The sequence below is a fragment of the Syzygium oleosum genome, unplaced genomic scaffold (assembly GCF_021117445.2).
Source record: "Syzygium oleosum isolate NSW1041296 unplaced genomic scaffold, Sole_v2.1 Sole_v2.04, whole genome shotgun sequence".
Taxonomy (NCBI): Eukaryota; Viridiplantae; Streptophyta; class Magnoliopsida; order Myrtales; family Myrtaceae; genus Syzygium; species Syzygium oleosum.
Window position 1 is genome coordinate 6,766,577 of NW_026607488.1, and position 18,234 is coordinate 6,784,810.

General features: G+C 39.4%; 1 protein-coding gene and 1 pseudogene across 1 annotated transcript; one reads left to right on the forward strand and one right to left on the reverse strand.

The window, feature by feature from the left end:
• Nucleotides 1-4,764: 4,764 nt before the first annotated feature.
• LOC115674310 (ethylene-responsive transcription factor ERF003-like) lies at nucleotides 4,765-5,877 on the forward strand. The gene is made up of 2 exons (XM_030596669.2): nucleotides 4,765-4,991; nucleotides 5,072-5,877. Exons 1-2 carry the CDS (start codon nucleotides 4,909-4,911, stop codon nucleotides 5,547-5,549), a joined length of 561 nt encoding a protein of 186 aa, XP_030452529.1. The 5' UTR covers nucleotides 4,765-4,908; the 3' UTR covers nucleotides 5,550-5,877.
• Nucleotides 5,878-12,691: 6,814 nt separating this feature from the next.
• On the reverse strand, nucleotides 12,692-18,042 carry LOC115674307 (disease resistance protein L6-like; annotated as a pseudogene).
• Between the last annotated feature and the right edge of the window lie 192 nt (nucleotides 18,043-18,234).

An 18,234-nucleotide genomic window follows, 5' to 3' on the forward strand; every position in this document is an offset into this window, starting at 1 on the left:
TTGTATGGATTATAATACACAGTAACAAAAAATTACTCCGAGCATCGAGCGTCCTTGTGCTTTTGCGGGTTCGGTCCATCTTTGGTCCTCTTGATCAATGCTTTAATGTAAGTTGGTAAATGACTACAGAATCATTAGATAAATATCGAAACCTCCTCGGCACATCATATTCCCGATCTATGCTTCCCCAACAATAATTTGGGATATTTCTTCCTAGTAATCTTGAAAAGGATCAATTTTATCTCGCTTCACGGGTTAGAGTTGTGAAACTATACGGTTAAATTTTTTTTTTCGTTTCAAAAATTAAATTACATTAGCAAATAAGTATCAAGACTTTGTGTGGAAAAAGATTTTGCCAGATGGGATTTAGTTCCACCCATATTTCAATCTGTCCAAACTCGAGTCTTCAAACAAGAACTTTCAGGACATGTTTGTCAAAGTACAGACTTCAACCAGGTGTGTTAGCCCAAAAAGTCTTATGAAAATGTCATTTTCACAAAATGAAGTGGAAACAACTAAGCGTATATCTCCAAATTTCTCCAGCGTAATTAAAGCGGATCAAAGAAACCCTAAAAAGGAGGAGGGGAAGGGGAAAAGAGGGACATTCTCACGCGGTGGTGTTGCTTTCAAAGTCTGTTAACATCTGTAAAATCAGAAAATAATTAGAGATTATACATACTTCCACGAAAGCATGTGTGGTGTTGCATGCAAGCTGAGCATCGGTATCTACAAAATGGGTATGACATCCATGACAGTGATATCTAAGCTCTATTCTTATCCCCACACATTTGAGACTTTTTTGTTAGGCGTTCGACAGGGGATATCATGCCATTGAAATCGACCTGACCCGTGTCCCTTGGTTTGCATGAAAACCGTTTGAGGTTTTCAAAACTTACTTCCCATGCAGAGAGAGAGAGAGAGAGAGAGAGAGAGAGAGAGAGAGGGAGGGGTAGGTTTTCAAATCTTACTTTCATGTCCTTTGGCTTGCATGAAAACCGTCTGAGGTTTTCAAAACTTACTTCCCATGCAGAGAGAAGGAGGGAGAGAGAGAGTTGTTTAGGCTTGTTCTAAAGCGGGGATATGAAAAAGATTAGGTTTGAGAATTCGTATTCATGTATTCCATTCGAGTTATGAGTTCGCGTCATGTACATATTACTGCGGAACCTTATTCCCTTGTTGAATATGTTAAAAAGTTGACTGAGATGCCCATAGAATTCCAGCTTCAGGTTCAAAGTCGGCCGACTGCATGCAAATTACTTAAAATCGGGGTCATATGTACAAGTCAAAGGCTTAAACTTAATCGGTTCATAGGAACTCACGGGGTATTTCATGTCCTCCAGGTAGCCGCACCACTTCGTTCATGCCCTGAATTATAATAAATTTATGTCCTAGGTCTGTGTTTGTCTATATATCTACTTCACTTCAATGATCAAGCAAAAGCAAAGAAGCAAGAAAAACCTCTTTCTCTTTTTATACGTAAATTCGAAATGGTGAGATCTTACCTCTCTCTTGTAAAAGAGAGAAAGGCATTAGCTACCTTTTTCGTCTCTGATCAAAATATCATCACCAAGTATTGCATGTTTAGTTAAGAGCTAACTAGGGCCAACCTCTTTTATTGATGAAAACTATAAACCTCTTTTATCGATGAAAACTATCGATAAAAATGAGTAGATGTAATAACTCCGATCTTGTTAAGAAAGCAGCAAAGTAAATCTCATCCTTTTTTTTTTTTTAACAATGCAACTCATATTCTTCTATCCCGTTGGCGAAATTTAAAAGTGTGTCCATAGTTTTTTTTCGTCTCCACAAAATTCGCTAGCTGCTTCACAAGTCATCTTTGTATTAAAAACCCTAATCACACCCATGTTGTCTCCGGGGTCCCACCTCACGCGCTTCCATGGTGGGCCCGGCCCGACCGCGACGTACGCCTTGGCTTTTGACCGGGGCTAGCTTCTGTTTCGGTCCAAGGTTTTATAGCTGTAATCCAAGATTTCATCCTGTCACTGTTAGATCTGATATGATCCCTCATGCTCTTTCGCCCCAGTTCCTTTTGTCATTTTCCTTCCCCTTCCAGCTTATCTTGACAATGATTCGCACCGGTAATTCGCCCTAATTCGACACGGCACGTGCTCGGGTTGATATCTTCGAGCCGTGAAAACGATGAGATAACCTCCTGATGGCACGTGTCCGGTAAGACACGAGTTAAAACACAAATGAGTATTGGCCGAAGATGAACTTATTTGTACTTGGTAACGAGAGAAACATAACATAAATGCCCGTCAGGACGGACTCCACGGATGTGTTTATTATTTTAATGTATCGGTACCTGTACGTCTTGCACTCCCAATTCTCCTCCTGTCTTTGTCTTCCTGAAGGAGGGGGATTACCCATTATTCTGCTTTACATCATTGGGATTCTGAGGTTTAGAATGAAGTTTTTTAAGGACATGCTCAAGAATGTTTTCAGCTTATCGCGATAATGATTTGCAACGGTAATTCACCATAATTCGACACGATACGCTCATATTGATATTTTCGAGCCGCGAAAATGATGAGATACCTTGCCCATATCATGTGTTCGGCAAGATATGAGTTGCAACACAGAATGAGTATAGCCCGGACATGAACTTACTCGTACTTGATAGCGAGAGAAACCGAACGTAAATACCTGCCTGCCCGCATACAGTGGTGTCGATCGTTTTTACCCCTGAAATAAACTCATGGGTCCATCCTGTCCCTTCTAATGTCCGTTTTAGGATATCGTGAAGTTAATTAGTTTTGATGACGTTGAACATTTGACTTCGCGGGTTCGTATCGACCTTTTGTTTCACCCAATGCACGAGAGTCTTTTATGTCCGTTCGAATGGAATATACTGGGAATCATGGGATAATGTATAAATTGATCTCTGCATGACCGTCAGAGCAAGCAAAGGATGGACACGTGGAAGGGGCGAACCTGAAACCCTAAACGGGTTCAATGAACAGATAAGAAAGATGTTCGTGGTGAACATGTTCGGATCATGTGGATAAGTCCTGAATTAAGGAAGCAGAAGGAGTCAAGAAACAGCAGCTGAGGATCCAAAGCTTCTCCTCCGTCAGAGACACAACCCACGAATTATAAACGCGAAACCCTAGACGACCCCTGGTGTGTACATCAAGAAAAGAAACAACAAGATCGCCACCCATTTGCAGATGCTGCTCGCTTCATCTTCTGTTTGTTCTTATCAGTCCGGACAATGTGGGATATGGCGACGAGGTTGGTGTTGCATGTGGAGGAACAGTGAACATGGTCGCCAAAGCATATTTGTGGGATGTGTGTGTGTATGTCATTTGGGATGTCTTCTTCTTACGTGGTTGGCATATGCTCGTGTCTCGGTTTTGGGCAGCCCCAAGTTGTGAGAGCCGTGTGCGGATGAACCCCACAGGATCAAGAAGCACATCAACAAAAGAACCAAAAAAAAAAAAAAGAAGACTCAAATTGCATGAAAGTGAAAGCTATAACCCCCCAATACCACTTGTAAAAAGTTACCCACTATACTTCTTTGTAGAAACATCAATTCCAATTTGCCATGTTGCTGATGCTTTCTTGCTATGTCAGTAAAGAAAATGCATCCCTCAAATTTTGTTGTGTCAACTGAATTGATATATTAAGTGACGTGATATATTATGAAAAAATTATCTTCGATCCTTAAATTCGCCACCTCACTTTATGTTCCGAATATGAAAATCTGTTTACTATATCTAACGTTATTCGGATTCATGACGGGCACTTTCTCGTTACACAATCGCAAACCATGTAGGCTGTTGATTAGGATGTGAAAAGGGTGGTGGTTATTGCGGTCTGAGTTCATTTAGATACCTCAACAGTGTGGGAGATGCGATCATTATGGTCCTAGCTTGGACCATAATCATGACTTGGGGAGGTTCAATCATTACCCACCAATTGATACATAGCAATTGATTCGATCGATCTTTTCTGACCTCTGAGATTTTACCAAAAAGCATTTGACTGTGAACGAGGGAAATCTGAAAATGAATTAGACCTCCAGGACACCTCGAGTTTACGGTAGCCACATAATCCGAGGTGACTGGTGTTTAGGAATCTGCATTGATATATGTTAAGTGGTCGGTCCACTTAAAAATTTATTCACTAAAGTACACGATATCCCTAAGTTGAAAAGAGAATCATATATTTCATTTTTCTAAAGCTGTTCACGGAGGAACTCAACATGTTCGCGGATTACCTATGGCTACGGAACAACAAATAAGCAAAGTTCTTTGCACCAATTATTAAATTAATCTTCTTAGTTTTAATTTAAGGGGCGATGAAGTTCGCTCAAGTCACTATCCGAACTTTGCAACTGCATCACATGAAGAATCTCCCTGATTATGACCTTAGATTTCATCCAGCAAAAGGGTAACATGTTGAGCGCCATTTGAGTATACCCCTTTCAAGATAAGCAAACAAACAAACACTAATATTATATTCCGTGTTGATTGAATTTGGACACATTTTTGATTTTCAAATCTCCTCTCGAGCTCCTTCCCAGCTTCAATAATCAATTTAATCATATCAAGCTCAAGCAATAGGCCAACTGGTAAACTGCTAATCAGAAAAGAATACGAAAAAAAGTTGTGAAGTCTGCACCAAGAAGAAAAAGAAAATTGAACATCTATTTGTGGGACCCGGGTTTTCTAAATTGGTTCCAGCAAGTGTAGGAAAAACAGCACCCAAGGCCCAGTATATATATGTCCACAAGCTACAACTGCAAAACCCCCCAAATTCTCCCGCCCCATTCACAGATCAGGAGAATTTTCTTGCGCAGACAGCAACAAACCAACTCTACTTCAGGCGTGTTCACAAGCATTTTCTCAAAGAAAACCTGTTTTTTGTTTCTCTCTCTCTACCATGGCTCGACCGCAGCAGCGATATCGCGGTGTGCGCCAGAGGCATTGGGGTTCTTGGGTCTCCGAAATCCGCCACCCGTTATTGTAAGCTCACGCTTAATTGGAACTTTTGTGTTTTTGCGTTCTCGACATGTGTACTGAACCGAAACGTTCTGTCGATGCAGGAAAACGAGAATCTGGCTGGGGACATTTGAAACGGCTGAGGATGCGGCTCGGGCCTATGACGAAGCGGCGAGGCTAATGTGCGGACCGAGGGCTCGGACCAACTTCCCTTACAACCCGAACACATCTCAGTCTTCTTCGTCGAAGCTCCTCTCAGCGACATTGACGGCGAAGCTACACAGGTGCTACATGGCCTCGTTGCAGATGACCAAGTCTGCATTGCAAGTGCAGGAGCCACAGAAGCCACCGAGTTCCCATTTTGTCAACACCAGTGGCATCTTTGAGAGGAGCAACGAAATGGGTCATCAAAAGATGCAATTTCAATTGCAAGAATCGGAAAGTTGGGTGATCAAGAAAGAGAAAGTCGAGGAGGCCGAGACCCAACAGTTCAAGCCTCTCGAAGATGATCACATAGAGCAAATGATTGAGGAGCTTCTCGACTACGGATCGCTGGAATTAAGCTCTAGCATCGCATCCTAGGAGTCTGAAGACTCAGCAGCAAGAGAAGATTCTGAAGCTAGCCTCGAATTTTATCCGCAATTCACCTACTAATGCCTCTCTCTCGTCCCACTAATTTAACCCCATTTCCCCTGAATTCGCTGGGGCTGCTTTGAGTAATTTTTAGATTTTTCCTTCCAATTCCTAGAACTTATTCCCTAGATATGGCACATTTGATGATGCTATGTGTACAGCGCTGTACTATGCCACTATTTATGATGCCTAGTACTTACCTTAAGCTTCAATATGTATTCACATTGTAATTTTCTCTGTTTTGAGAAGCAATGCAAGACTTCCTCTGTTTCATGTTCCCCTGTTTGCTGGCAGAGATGACTACACGACTCATAAACAAGAAAAGAAGTAACTTCAATGCCAATTGCTAATTTCTCTGAAATTCTGTTGCATAAGAAGGCCCACAAGAAGAAAAATGTGAAAAGTGCCTTAATTATTAGGTGCAAGTAAAGACAACAATTTTATGTCAAGGTCGTTCTGATGAGTAAATTGTGAGATACCCCGTATTTCAAGTGATGTGTACCTGCTCATTCACAAGACTACTGTTACAGAAGCTGACAAAAAACAGGACTTTGTTAATTTTTGGCCGTTGGGGAGATTTGAAACGCAGAACCGCTCTGCTCTGAAGCAATGGGTGATTTGAGGATGACATCTTTTGTCTGTAGCGTTTCTTGGTCAATGTACAGAGCAGCGACAATGCATGCGTAACTATGAGCATCTTTATTAGGAGTTGAAAAGGAGTTCTCTGGAAAGAGGACCACCACCGCTGAAGAAAAATAGTAAATAAGCAAAAATGTTGGGAAAAAGATCAAATTTTTATGCACATGATTATTCTTTAAATGATTTGTTCAAGGAATCATTTGAGCTTATTTTAGATGCTAGTGAAGTTAAAGTTGGCCCTAACTTCTGCTTTGAATCAAGTGAAAAAGGCTTACACAGGAGATGGCAGTCTCTTGACAAATACAGAACGAGTAAACATTCACGCGATTTTGCCATGAAGTTCACTTGCTTATTGAAGGAAAAGGAACAGAGGTGTTCCAGTAGTTAAGGCTTCCTCTGTTGTATTGTGCAGGATTTACATCGAATTTGAATTTATTGAAGCTGTGACGTTTAAGTTAATCGATTTCCTCTAGACCCTCGGTGAAGTTCGGTTTAGCTTTAAGATGCTCTTATCAATTTGTTTTGTCCTTCCAATGTATTAAAGAATCCTATGATCATTCCCAAGGACAAAAAAATCAGTGGACTTGTGAATGTAATGTTGGGTTGTGGGTGTTTTCCATTAAGAAAACTTTTTATGAATTGTCGGGCATGAAAGTGCCTTTGCATTTGCATGGGGATTGCTGCTGTTACTGGAAAAGGAAAAAACATAGTGGTAGTTACAAGCTAGTGGGTGTTTCGATGACTCGTCTTTCTTGTTCATGCACAAGACTTCCAATTTCTGGAACAGTTTTAACATAATATTATCATTGTAAAAATTTCAGTATGCAATGAAGATGTGATCCTAATTCCAATTTGTAGGTATATTTGTATTAAGAAGAGCTTGATCATATCAAGTTTGATTACCAAAAGAAGATACCAAGCTAGTTGCCAAGCTTCACAAAATCTTGGAAATAGAGTTATTCGGTTGAACACAAAGTGACTTGAGCTCACAGTTTATGGTCAGTAGAATTGTTTCAGTAACCCCCACCTAACCAGTTTCGATTACTTTTTCCCAAAAGTTTCTCTCTGCTTTCCTTTCTCTAACAGTTTCAGCCTGTGATAAAGAGTTCTCATTTCTTTCCTGGGTAAAAAAAGGAAAATTCCCTGGTAAAAAGAGAATCTTGCAGCTGTGAAGACTGATTAGTCATTATCATTCCAAGTTAAGAAAGCTAGTTAACCTATACCATGACGTGGTGATGCAGCGGCGGGGAGATGTTAGCAATTTTTTACCCGTTGCTGTCATTCTTTTCTATTCTCTGTCTCTTTCTACCGCTTTTTCCAATGATAGAACGCTAATAGTTGAGGATCGAGAGCGATATAAAGGAAATCAATTATTACCAACATTCGTTTTACTCTCATTTTCAAGTAAAAAGAATTGGCAATTATACTAAATGGTTTTTGGGGAAATTTGTCGTGGTGGCTTGTTATGCAGAACTTGCCATGTTCACTATGCGCTTTAGTCATCTGTGAACTGCTCGTACAACGGCAGTACATCGCAGAATGAATTCTTTACGTAAGCACAAGTTTGATTAATTGTTTGTGAGGGATATGCAATTTGTTCTCTCCTTTCCACTTTGACCTTATTCTGGCAATCAGTCAAGGCATTAGTTTGCTCCACAGTTTTCTCTCACTAGTTCTTGTACTATATGTTTTTGCCTTTCCTTTTGTTGGTGACCCATCTCTGTCAATGAAACTCCATCATGATTTCACCTGTTAGGGAAATTGATTTTGCCCCCCACAACCATGAACAATTTAAAGTTGTTTAATCTCATTATTCTGTTACAACTTTTTGTTCAGCAAAAGTGTGGGTAACATCATTGCATTTTAGTGAGTTACTATCATTGTTAATTTGAATTTCTTTACGGGGGGCTGCAAGTTTTCGAGTAATCAACCACCAACCTTCCTTTGTCTCAATGAACATTGCTGCTGAGTGTGCAAACCCTAGACAGAAATCTTTGAGAAGAAGTGCGCATCACATTCTTGTACAGAGTGAAAGTATGTCCATTCTGATGAAAGTCTGAAATCCTGTAAACACTCTCAAAGCATTGCAACTCCTGACATTGGCACTTCTTGAGGAGAAACTACATAGGCATGTAAAAACAGATCTTATGAGTGGCAGATTAACTTTGCTGTGAATCTTTCAAGAAGATAAAAGGCAATATACAAAGTGGTGGCACAAAAATGCATATGGTAAAGGCATCCATCCCAGCACTTAGCAATTGCAAAGCAGAGGGTGAAAAAGAGGGAGATTTTTAACTTGGAGGTCAGAGGAGTTGATCTTCCAACAGAAAAAGGAAAGGCTAAAGAAAAGGGGAGAGGGGAAACAAAAAAAAGCAGTCAAACCCAATCATGATGTAGAGAATTTCATGTGGAGGTGTTGGGGGTGAGGGACAATCATATGACCCCCCTAATCAACTTTAATCAGAGCATGAATAAAATGTTCTGATGTTTTTCACTTGTCCTTTCAATTGGGGTTTCATCATTTGGTTTAGATGCCTTGGATCTGGTGAGTCAGGCAAGAAGCCAAAGAGGGGCATGAGAAAAGATTAGGTTTTTTTTAAGTTGGGTTTGGGAGGGAAGGCAAAAAGGTTGGTGGCCTAATACCCAAGAAAAAGCCAAATCTCTTTCAACCCATCTTGGAGCATGATCCTTTCCTTTTGTCTAATTTTCTTTTTCTTTTCAAGATTTGGTTGAAGGGGAAAGTGATAATTTTCAATGGTAGGGTCTGTGAACATGACATGTACTGGATGAATTAGAAATGTGTAGAGTTCCATGAGGCAATGTCTCCTCCATACTTCTTCACATGGATGTCCATGTGCATGTGAACATCCACATGGACCTAGCCGCCGACCTTTCCTTTCCTCCCTAGAGGCCATGCCGTGACAAAGATTGTGTTGGACCATGCTCTCTCTCTCTATCTCTTTGTCCAAACATGGGGAAAATTCTGTGCAAAATTCCGTCCATTATCATGAAAGGACGTAACATAGACTCGTTCTATCGGATGGAGCTAATCACAAATTAGAGATTTAAGTGCCATCCATATTCGCAAAAGTGGAGCCCTAACAAAGGTTGTGCTATTTCTTCGTATATGATTGATTCGGTTTATTAAAATGAGTTTAGTCGTTATCCTCTCCGTATTGATGTGACTCATGGATAAATTGTTAACACATTAAATTTCATAATTGAGTTCAAAGTACTCGAAAAAAACTTGGAAGTAAGGAACCTATTTAGGTAAACCAATTAGGAAAAAATGGCTTGTTTTTTTCTTTTTATCAGGGAACTTAATTTGGTAATTTAAATAGGAAAGCATGGGTTTTTCTTTTTTATTAGTATTTTTTCTTCATGCACTCTTTTGAGTGCCTTCCATAGTTTAAATGGATAGGTGGGTCCATTTTGTGGGTGAGGGGAGTTAGGCCCAAACCGACTAAATAAAGGTCTTTTGGGGCTCCTTTCTTGGACTCTAAATTGGAGTGGGGAGAAATGTACCTTTCATTGTACAAGGAGAAAAGGAAGGACAGGCCCTACAAACCAGCCCATGGGAGTACAACCAAATCTAAAACCGAAGTCTGATAACTAGGAGCGAGCAAAAAACGGTTCCAGCCTTTAGATTGGACGGTTTGATTCGGTTTGATTCGGTTTAAGAGTATTTTTTTAAAAAAATAATTCACAAACCGAACTAGATTGTTTCTTTTTGGTTTAATTTGGTTTCAACTTTTTAAAAACCGAATTGAACGATAGTAATTGTAGGAGGTGAAATCTCTCTATTTATATTGTACAAAGTATTAATAAAGTTGGTTGTTTCATTGGCTCAATTCAATGTTTAACTTAACGGGCTGGGTCGCCTCATGGGTCTGCCATCACCATCTCCAGGCTTCGTCGGTGATGGCGTCGACCTTCACCCTCAACCGAGACTGGACTGCTTAACATGTTTGCATCTCGGTAGACACGAGTCAATTTAGTTAGTGGTTGCCCAAATCGATGGAGGCCCTCAATTTGGATGTGAGGGCTGCCATCGATTGAAGGCCGCCCTTGCCCAGATCAGTGACGAATGTCGCGAGAATTGATGTTTTATAGAAGGAACGACGGAGAGGTATGACTCCGAGTGTGGAGAGACAAGCCGATAGAGGGAGGTAAGATGGATAGTGTTATCAACGGTGGGGAAGTGATGAGCAATAATTGATGGCGTCAACCCAGAACAAGCAATTACCATAATGTGTTCGTGCCAGTTTAGGTTTATGACCCGAAACATAATCGAACAGTTAGAAGCCCATCATTTTACTCACTAATCGAACCAAACGGAAAGCCGACCCAAAAGGCGAAACTTTCGATTTTCGATTCGGATCAATTCAATTTGGTTCAGATTTCGGCAGTCCTTTTTGACAGCCCTAACCTTCTTCACTCGTTAACAAAATTCATGTAAGTAATTATTAAAGTTGAATGGAGCACACAACTCACGTAGGTACAACAAGGTGATAGATCCACAGGTTTAAGACCCCGACATTGGTAGTTCTCGCGTGCAACTTCTTTGGGCTTGTCATATTTCGTAATAGGATAATAACTGGTCTCTGTCCTCTTTGTATTGCTCTTTTCCTTTTGTGTTTTTAGATTAAACAGTATTTGGTTCCTCTTTGGAGCATTGAAGTTTCGCCAAATAATCATATGTCGGATTTCGTATTAGGATGACCAAAAGTAGGCAAAAAAAAAAAACCTTTGTATGCGTTTAACAAAAGTCTCGGTTGAAACAATTAATTTTAACTAGCCAGCTACTATAATATAGAAATTATCCAATATATTCTAAACTTATTATAAGGACGTCAATTCAATCATAAACTTTTTAATTGTACCTCTAAACCTTTGCACGGAATTTCAATGGCAGTCTTTTTGGCCAATTTTCGTTGGAAATCAATAACTTAGCAAACCACAACGTCAAGGATTTTTTGCAAATATTGATCGGAAGGACAACATTGGAAATTCACGCATCGGTTTAGAACTAAATTGATAAAATTGAAAAGTTTAAAATCGAATTGGTATTTGTACAATAAGTTTATGACTGATTGTCTAATTTTCCTATATTATAACCGGTGCTACATAATCTTTTGTCCACTAACAGTTGATAACATATAATAATGATAAGTTCCATTTCTTCGTCTAGTGCTATTTATAACGAAATCCTCTATCTTCATCTTAAATTCATGAAATTTCTTTTTATTCATGATTCTAGACACGACACCGAAGTCGGCACAGTAATTTGCGTTTACCTTCGAGCAATGGTAGACCGAGTTTTAAGTATGGGGGATGGTAAATGAAACTTTTTAACCATATATATTTTTATTGAATAATCTGAATTCCTCATTATCTCCTAACGAAATTCACCTCAAAAGGAAAACCCATCGGGTCAACCAAATTAGCATCTCCTCTCACTTCATTTTGTCTATGGGAATTCAATGGGTCTTATATTTGATGTCCCTCCATCTATAATTTAAACTTTTTTATTGGACTTTTTAACAAATAGAATTTTTAGTCCTCCGCTAGGTTTATTTTCACTTTTTACTCTTTTTTTCTTTATTATAGCAACTCTTATTATTTTGAGTTCTTCTAATGTGAAATGCTTGACCTTTTTTTTTTGGTGCAAAATCATGTGACGTATAAAACCATTTTTTAATGATTTTTTTAAAGTTTAAATTATATTCCGACAAAAACAAGAGTTTAAATTATATGTTTAAGTTTTGGCGAGAATGTCAATAAACAACTTTTTGCCCGAAAAAATAGAACATAGCCCTAGCAGATAGAGATATCAGCTGCAAATTTACCATATTTAGCTCAACAATTTTTTACACTTCAGATTTAAAAGGTTCAGTACGAAAAATTCATTCAAGTTTAGTCGATTTCTCTTCATTCACCAGTACTGGAAATATTCCTCTTATATATTTCCAGGAGCCCAACCTTGCCAGTCTGCTCACTCTCATCTACCAATTCGCACAGTGATTGACGAAATATTCCTCATATATATCTTCTAAAATTTAGCCACAAAAAGAGAACCATTCGTTATGAAGTAACTTATAGTATAATCTTCGACCAAAAAAAAAACAAAACACTTATAGTATAATCAAAATCTGCATCTGAGAATGTCACATGGCGATCAAATATATACTTGATAACTCCATAAAGAACACTAATGGCCTGGGAGATGGATGGAATTTGGCTCACCTACCTACCTTCCAGTAGCCTTTGGGAGTCAGCTGATTTCGAGGGTACACTTCCATTGTAATATCTGACCGAAAATTCAGATTGTCAAGTCTCCCCAGAAGCGCCATTGTTCCCACACACCCATGTAAACATAATCGGGTGAGGTTCGCCCACACTCCAACTCCATGAGGCCATGGACATGGAGGCCTTTGCATCAAATCAAGCACTTACAGCCAGGAAAGTTGCGGTAGGAGCGTCAACTCTAGCAAACGAAAACTTGCCCGATTCTCGAGGCTTTCTATAGTGGCAGTGATTCCAGTACGCTCGTCCCTGACAATCTTCAAAGAACGTAGAGAACCAACTTCTGGAGGCAACTTCCCAAGAGAGAAACACCCCTTTATATTCAAAGTTTTCAGGAGTTCAAGCTTACCGATGGAGCAGTCAATTGTGATCAACTCGACACAGTCCGCAAGTACTAAGATTTCCAAAGACACGAATTTAGAGAAGTCAGGTGTTCTTGTCAACTTTCTGCAACCCCTCAAATCCAGAACTTTCAATTTTTTTGTCATCTGCTGGAAAGGAAATTGAATTAAAATGAATGAAACACATCAATCATCCCGGGGGACAATATCTGGATGGAATGTTAACCTAATTACCCTCTTCTTTTATTTATTTATTTTATAAGTCAGTAAAATCTTGCGGTAATTGCAAATAGCACAACTTGATGAAGAAGAAAATGGTAAAAGATTGAATCATATCATGAGTCCAATTGCTGACAAGTTCGTGGAAAACGAGAAAGCAGAAGAAATAAAAGTTAGAACGGGATAATTGAAGAAGGAATTTTTTAACGTATGGGTTTAATCAAATTGATGTGATCCTATAGCTTCCTATTCTTGTTTTTTTTAATGCATCTAGCCGGCTGTTGTCAATGCTAGATGTTACTCCGGCGAAATAATTTACGTTCCTTGATTCACGTGAGATCAGGAGAGCGTGAAACCAATATATACAGTGCATGAATGATTGGTGAAGATAGAAAGAAAGAAGACATAGATTCTCTACCCAATACAATGCTCTTCTCGGTCTCTCAGTGTGATGAACAGAGAAAGGCATACCTGAAATTGGCTCCATCCATCCCAGTCGTCTTCGATATTGCTCTTTGACAGATCTAGCACGACTAAGCTAGCAAAATGAAAATTCTCTGCAAAAAACTTATTATGCATCACTTCCCAAGAAAGCCAACATAGCTTCAAAACAACATTCTCGAAGTTGCCAAAGAAATCAATGCCTTCCACTCGAAGGAACCTTAGATCTGGTAGAGCAGCTAAGTCTTCAGGTACTATGTTCCGGCTACAGCCATCATCAGAAGTCAGGCTTAGTGCTTTTACACCTTCATTTCTCTGCCAAAAGAGACTTGAGATTAATTGACAGCAGAACACTCAACACTCTTATAGAGCTATAAAGAAAGGAAGCATAAGAACATTTATAAACAATATCTCCAATAGGGAACCTACCCTGGCACCCGTTTACCACCATTAACGGAAATTTTCAGCTTCCATTTGAAACAGCAGTTTTGCGGTTTCAGAATTTTCAAAAAATTATTTTCTGTTCTATAGTATCTAGAAAACGAAGCTAACTACTGGGCAATCTGTATAGTCTCTCTCCACCAATTTACAGGGCCCGGACTTTGAGAGAGGGCTATCTCACTCGCAAGACAATTGGAAAGTTGGACAAAGCTAACTGCAAAGTAAGAGTAAGTTTCTCCTTCAAAAAAGAAGTCATGTGACAGACTTCCATTTTACCTCTATTCTCTCCAGTATTTCAATAGCATCCTCAAGCATGATGTGCCATTCCGAATCTCGAATTAGGTCATTGGTCCGAAACTCATTTTTATGTCCAATTATTGTCGAGGACAGTAGACAGAGGGCACTAATTAGACGAAGGCAATTATACTCATCCAACTTGATAGCTGCATTTTTTTGGTTCTCGTTGATGGAAAGGCAACCGATATCCAAAACTTCTCCTTTTTGCTTATTCTTCGGTCCTTCACAACGTATCATTGTTGCATCTCGGACATCCTTAAAAGGAGAAATTTCTAGCGACTCCAAATAAATATGCGTCCTCATCGAAGAAAGTCGACATCGAATCAGTTTCCAGAAGTTGCCACAGAAATTAGTGCCTTCAACTCGTGGTCGAACAGCTGATTCTTCAGGTCCAAAGTTGCGGCTGCAGCCATTGCAAGTCAGGCATAGTGCTTTCACATCTTCATTTATCTGCCAACAGAGACTCAAGATTAATTGAGAACACAGCACTCAACACTCTTACAAAGCTATAAAAAAAAAGAAGGAAGCATATGAACATTGGTAAACAATCTCTCCAATAGGGAACCTACCCCGGCACCCGCCTATTTCCAGCAAGTAAACTTACATGTTTTTTTTTTCGACCAAAAAAAAATACTTACATGTTTTCGTAAACCACCATTAACGAAAATTTTCAGCTTCCATTTGAAACGGCACTCTGCAGTTTCAGAATTTCCAGAAAATTATTTTCTATCGTACATAATCTAGAAAACGAAGCTAACTACTAGGTAATCTGTATGGTCTCTCTACACCCATTCACAAGACCTTTTGACCCAGACTTTGAGAGAGGGCTATCTCACTCACAAGACAATTGGAAAGTTGAACAAAGCTAACTATAAAGTAAGTAAGAGAGTTTCTCCTTCAAGAAAGAAATTATGTTACTTCCCTTTTACCTCTTTTCTCTCCCGTAGTTTTATAGCATCCTCATAAATCCACACCCTACTAAGTTTGCAAGGATATTCTTCAAGTACGATGTATCTTCCCAGATCTCGAACTTGGTCATGCATCCAAAACTTATTGTCATGTCCAATTTTTATCAAGGACCGTTGGTGGAGGACACTAATTACAATATGAGGATGGTAATTACAATCATCCCACATAATAATTGGATATGTTTGGTCCTCGTTGGTGAAAAGGCAAGCAATATCCAGAAATACTTCTTTATGTTTATTCTCCAGTCCTTCATAACTTATCATTAATGCATCTCGGACATCCTTAAAAGGACCGTCATCTAACCGCTTCAACGTATCTTCCCATAGGTTTCGTTTATCAAAATGTTGCTCTAGGGCAGAGCTGTGGCAATAAAGAAATGAACCTATGACCTCAACGGCCAAAGGAAGCATACCCACTCTATGAACAATTTTCTTTGCAAGATGATCATATCCTTCTAGGGGAGAGTCTCTCCTGAATGCGTGCTTACAAAACAATTGAAGTGCTTGACCGAAATCCATTTCATGAACTTCATGAGCCAAAATTCCTTTGGGTTGATTTAAGACCTCTTCAGTGGATGATTCCACTTGTGTCATCAAGACCTCTAAGTTTCTAGTGGTGAAGATGATCCTACTACCTGAACCAAACCAATTTGATTTTCCGGCTAGCTTTTTGAGTTGCTCTTGATTGTCAAGATCATCTAGAACAATGAGGACTTTTTTATTATGACATGCTCTCTTGATCCAATTCATCCCATCTCCAATGTCTTTAATATGCTCACAATTCATAGAACCCACAATACTTGATAATAACTTTTTCTGCACGTCTATAATCCCATGTTGCGATGATTCTCGAACGTTGTTGAGGAAACAAACACTGTCAAAGTGAGAAGATACTTCGTTGAACACAACCTTTGCAAGTACTGTTTTACCAATGCCACCTATTCCATGAATACCAAGAAAACGTACCCCATAGGAGTCAACTTCCAACTTTTCTAGTATGTCTGCTACCTGACGATGATCTTCAACCAAATATTCAGGCACATCCACGTTTCTGGCATTAAGCTTACACAATACCTCTCCAACAACCAATTCACTTAGTTCTCCGTAGCTGCAGCAAAGTAGGAAATTTTTGTTTTCGTTAATGACATGAAAGAAAAGGGTATAAATTTCTTCTGGATATGACGATCTCTGGTTCTTTTGGGACCATATGGTAATATAAGTCAACCATTTCGGTTGCTGTGACAGAAATTCAGCATTATAATCAGATAATACATGCGTTGAGATTTCATGGAATATCCCTTAATTTGACGTATTGGCGATGCTTAAGATAATGCAGGTGCTGATTTATGTGAAGAACATATTCTTGATGGAATGAACAGAGCAAGATTCACAAAACTTGGTAAGGTAATATTTTTTCCATAATGCTTGCATTGACTAACTGACATGCAGTGACATAAAATCCAAAGTGAGTGTCTTATTGAGCTAAATTTATAGGATTGTGCTCATATAGGAGTTGAATCTGAGATAAAACCAAGATAAATTCGGGGTCTCAAGCAAAATCAAATTAAGTATAACAGATTCATGATAGGTGAATCTGTTACATTGTTTTCTTTAGTAAACAAGTTTTATTTCTGGCGAAAAAAACTGAACAGATTTTGTTTGGTGAGTTCTCCATAGACCTATCAGACAGGTAATCGGACTCGATGCAGGTATAGTTCGTTCAGAGTAAGAGTCATCTGAATTTGTTCATAATTTGAATCAAAGCGGACCCATATTTTGCCCTATTTTTTTCTTTTCCTCAAGTGACTCCTCACTGCGGAGTGTACATTTCTTCTGTCATCCGTCATTTTTTTTTCTTTGGTTATTTTGCCGGATCCGATCTCATTTCCGTCGGCCATAGCTGTCATAACTTCTAATGTAAATTCCAAATGAAAAAATGTCTTTAATTCTTAAAATTTGGAATGACAAAGGTTCTTCAAATGAGAAGTGTAACTATTGCGCTTATTAATGATAACCAAAAGGTTGAGGAAAATTACCCTTTATCTTTACATTCCCATCCCTTTAGATGTGCAACCTTTACAAGAGCATTTTCCCACCGCTTCAATTCATCAGAGCCGAAATTCTTCTCGTGCTCAGATATGGCTTTTTTGTACAATTCGCTTTTGAGCTTAACGTCATCAGTGTCCACATCGTAGAAAATGGGGAGTATCTCTTTCTTCCCATCTGATTTTGAGGTGCATTCTTCCATGTGTGCAACCTCACGGAGACACCATGAACTGGTAGCGTAGTTCTGCGAGAAGATGGGAATGTAGATCTGAGACTTGTTGAGTGCTTTCAAAAGCTCTCCACTGATTTCTTTGCCAACTCGGAGTTCTTCGTTGTCTCGGAATACATGGACTCCAGCGAGTATCAATCTATGGTAAAGGCAATCGGTGAAGTTGCTGCGTGTGTCTGGTCCCCTGAAACTCAAAAACACGTCGTACTCATATTGATGCGGCACATCTTCCACGCTCAGGGTTGCCTCTGAGCTCGTCCGCCTTCTCTTCATTCTCGGCAGTTGTCTCAGGTCCCTGCCAATTATCCTGAACTTGAGTTTAAGCCTTTAAAGAGACTTCAAAACAGGAAACCATCAAACAAGCGTCGGAAAATAAGCCGAATAGAGATCACTTTCAGCCCGCACAGCATCGAGGCTAAGATGATGGTGATTAAAGCAACGGCAGCAATCAGTCCCATTTACAGCCGATCCTGCTCAGAGCTGTAATCACCAACAAATCCCGAAAGGACCAGCATATGAACCCCCATTGTTGACCAAAAAAAACAAAAAAAACACCCCAATGTCGTGCGATTACGCAGATTATGTACTTACAGTTGGCCAAGCACGACAAAATTCAGACAGTTATTAAGGCGATTCCTCGACGATGTCCAATTTGCGGCGGATCCTCTATGCTGTGTTGACCAACATTTGAATCAAAGCGTGTAAAA

What these genes read in the sequence shown, in the direction of transcription:
- LOC115674310 (XM_030596669.2), top strand. Translation starts at nt 4,909, where the DNA reads ATGGCTCGACCGCAGCAGCGATATCGCGGTGTGCGCCAGAGGCATTGG. An exon ending in GAAATCCGCCACCCGTTATT is followed by an intron (nt 4,992 to 5,071) that starts GTAAGCTCACGC and finishes CTGTCGATGCAG; the next exon opens with GAAAACGAGAATCTGGCTGG.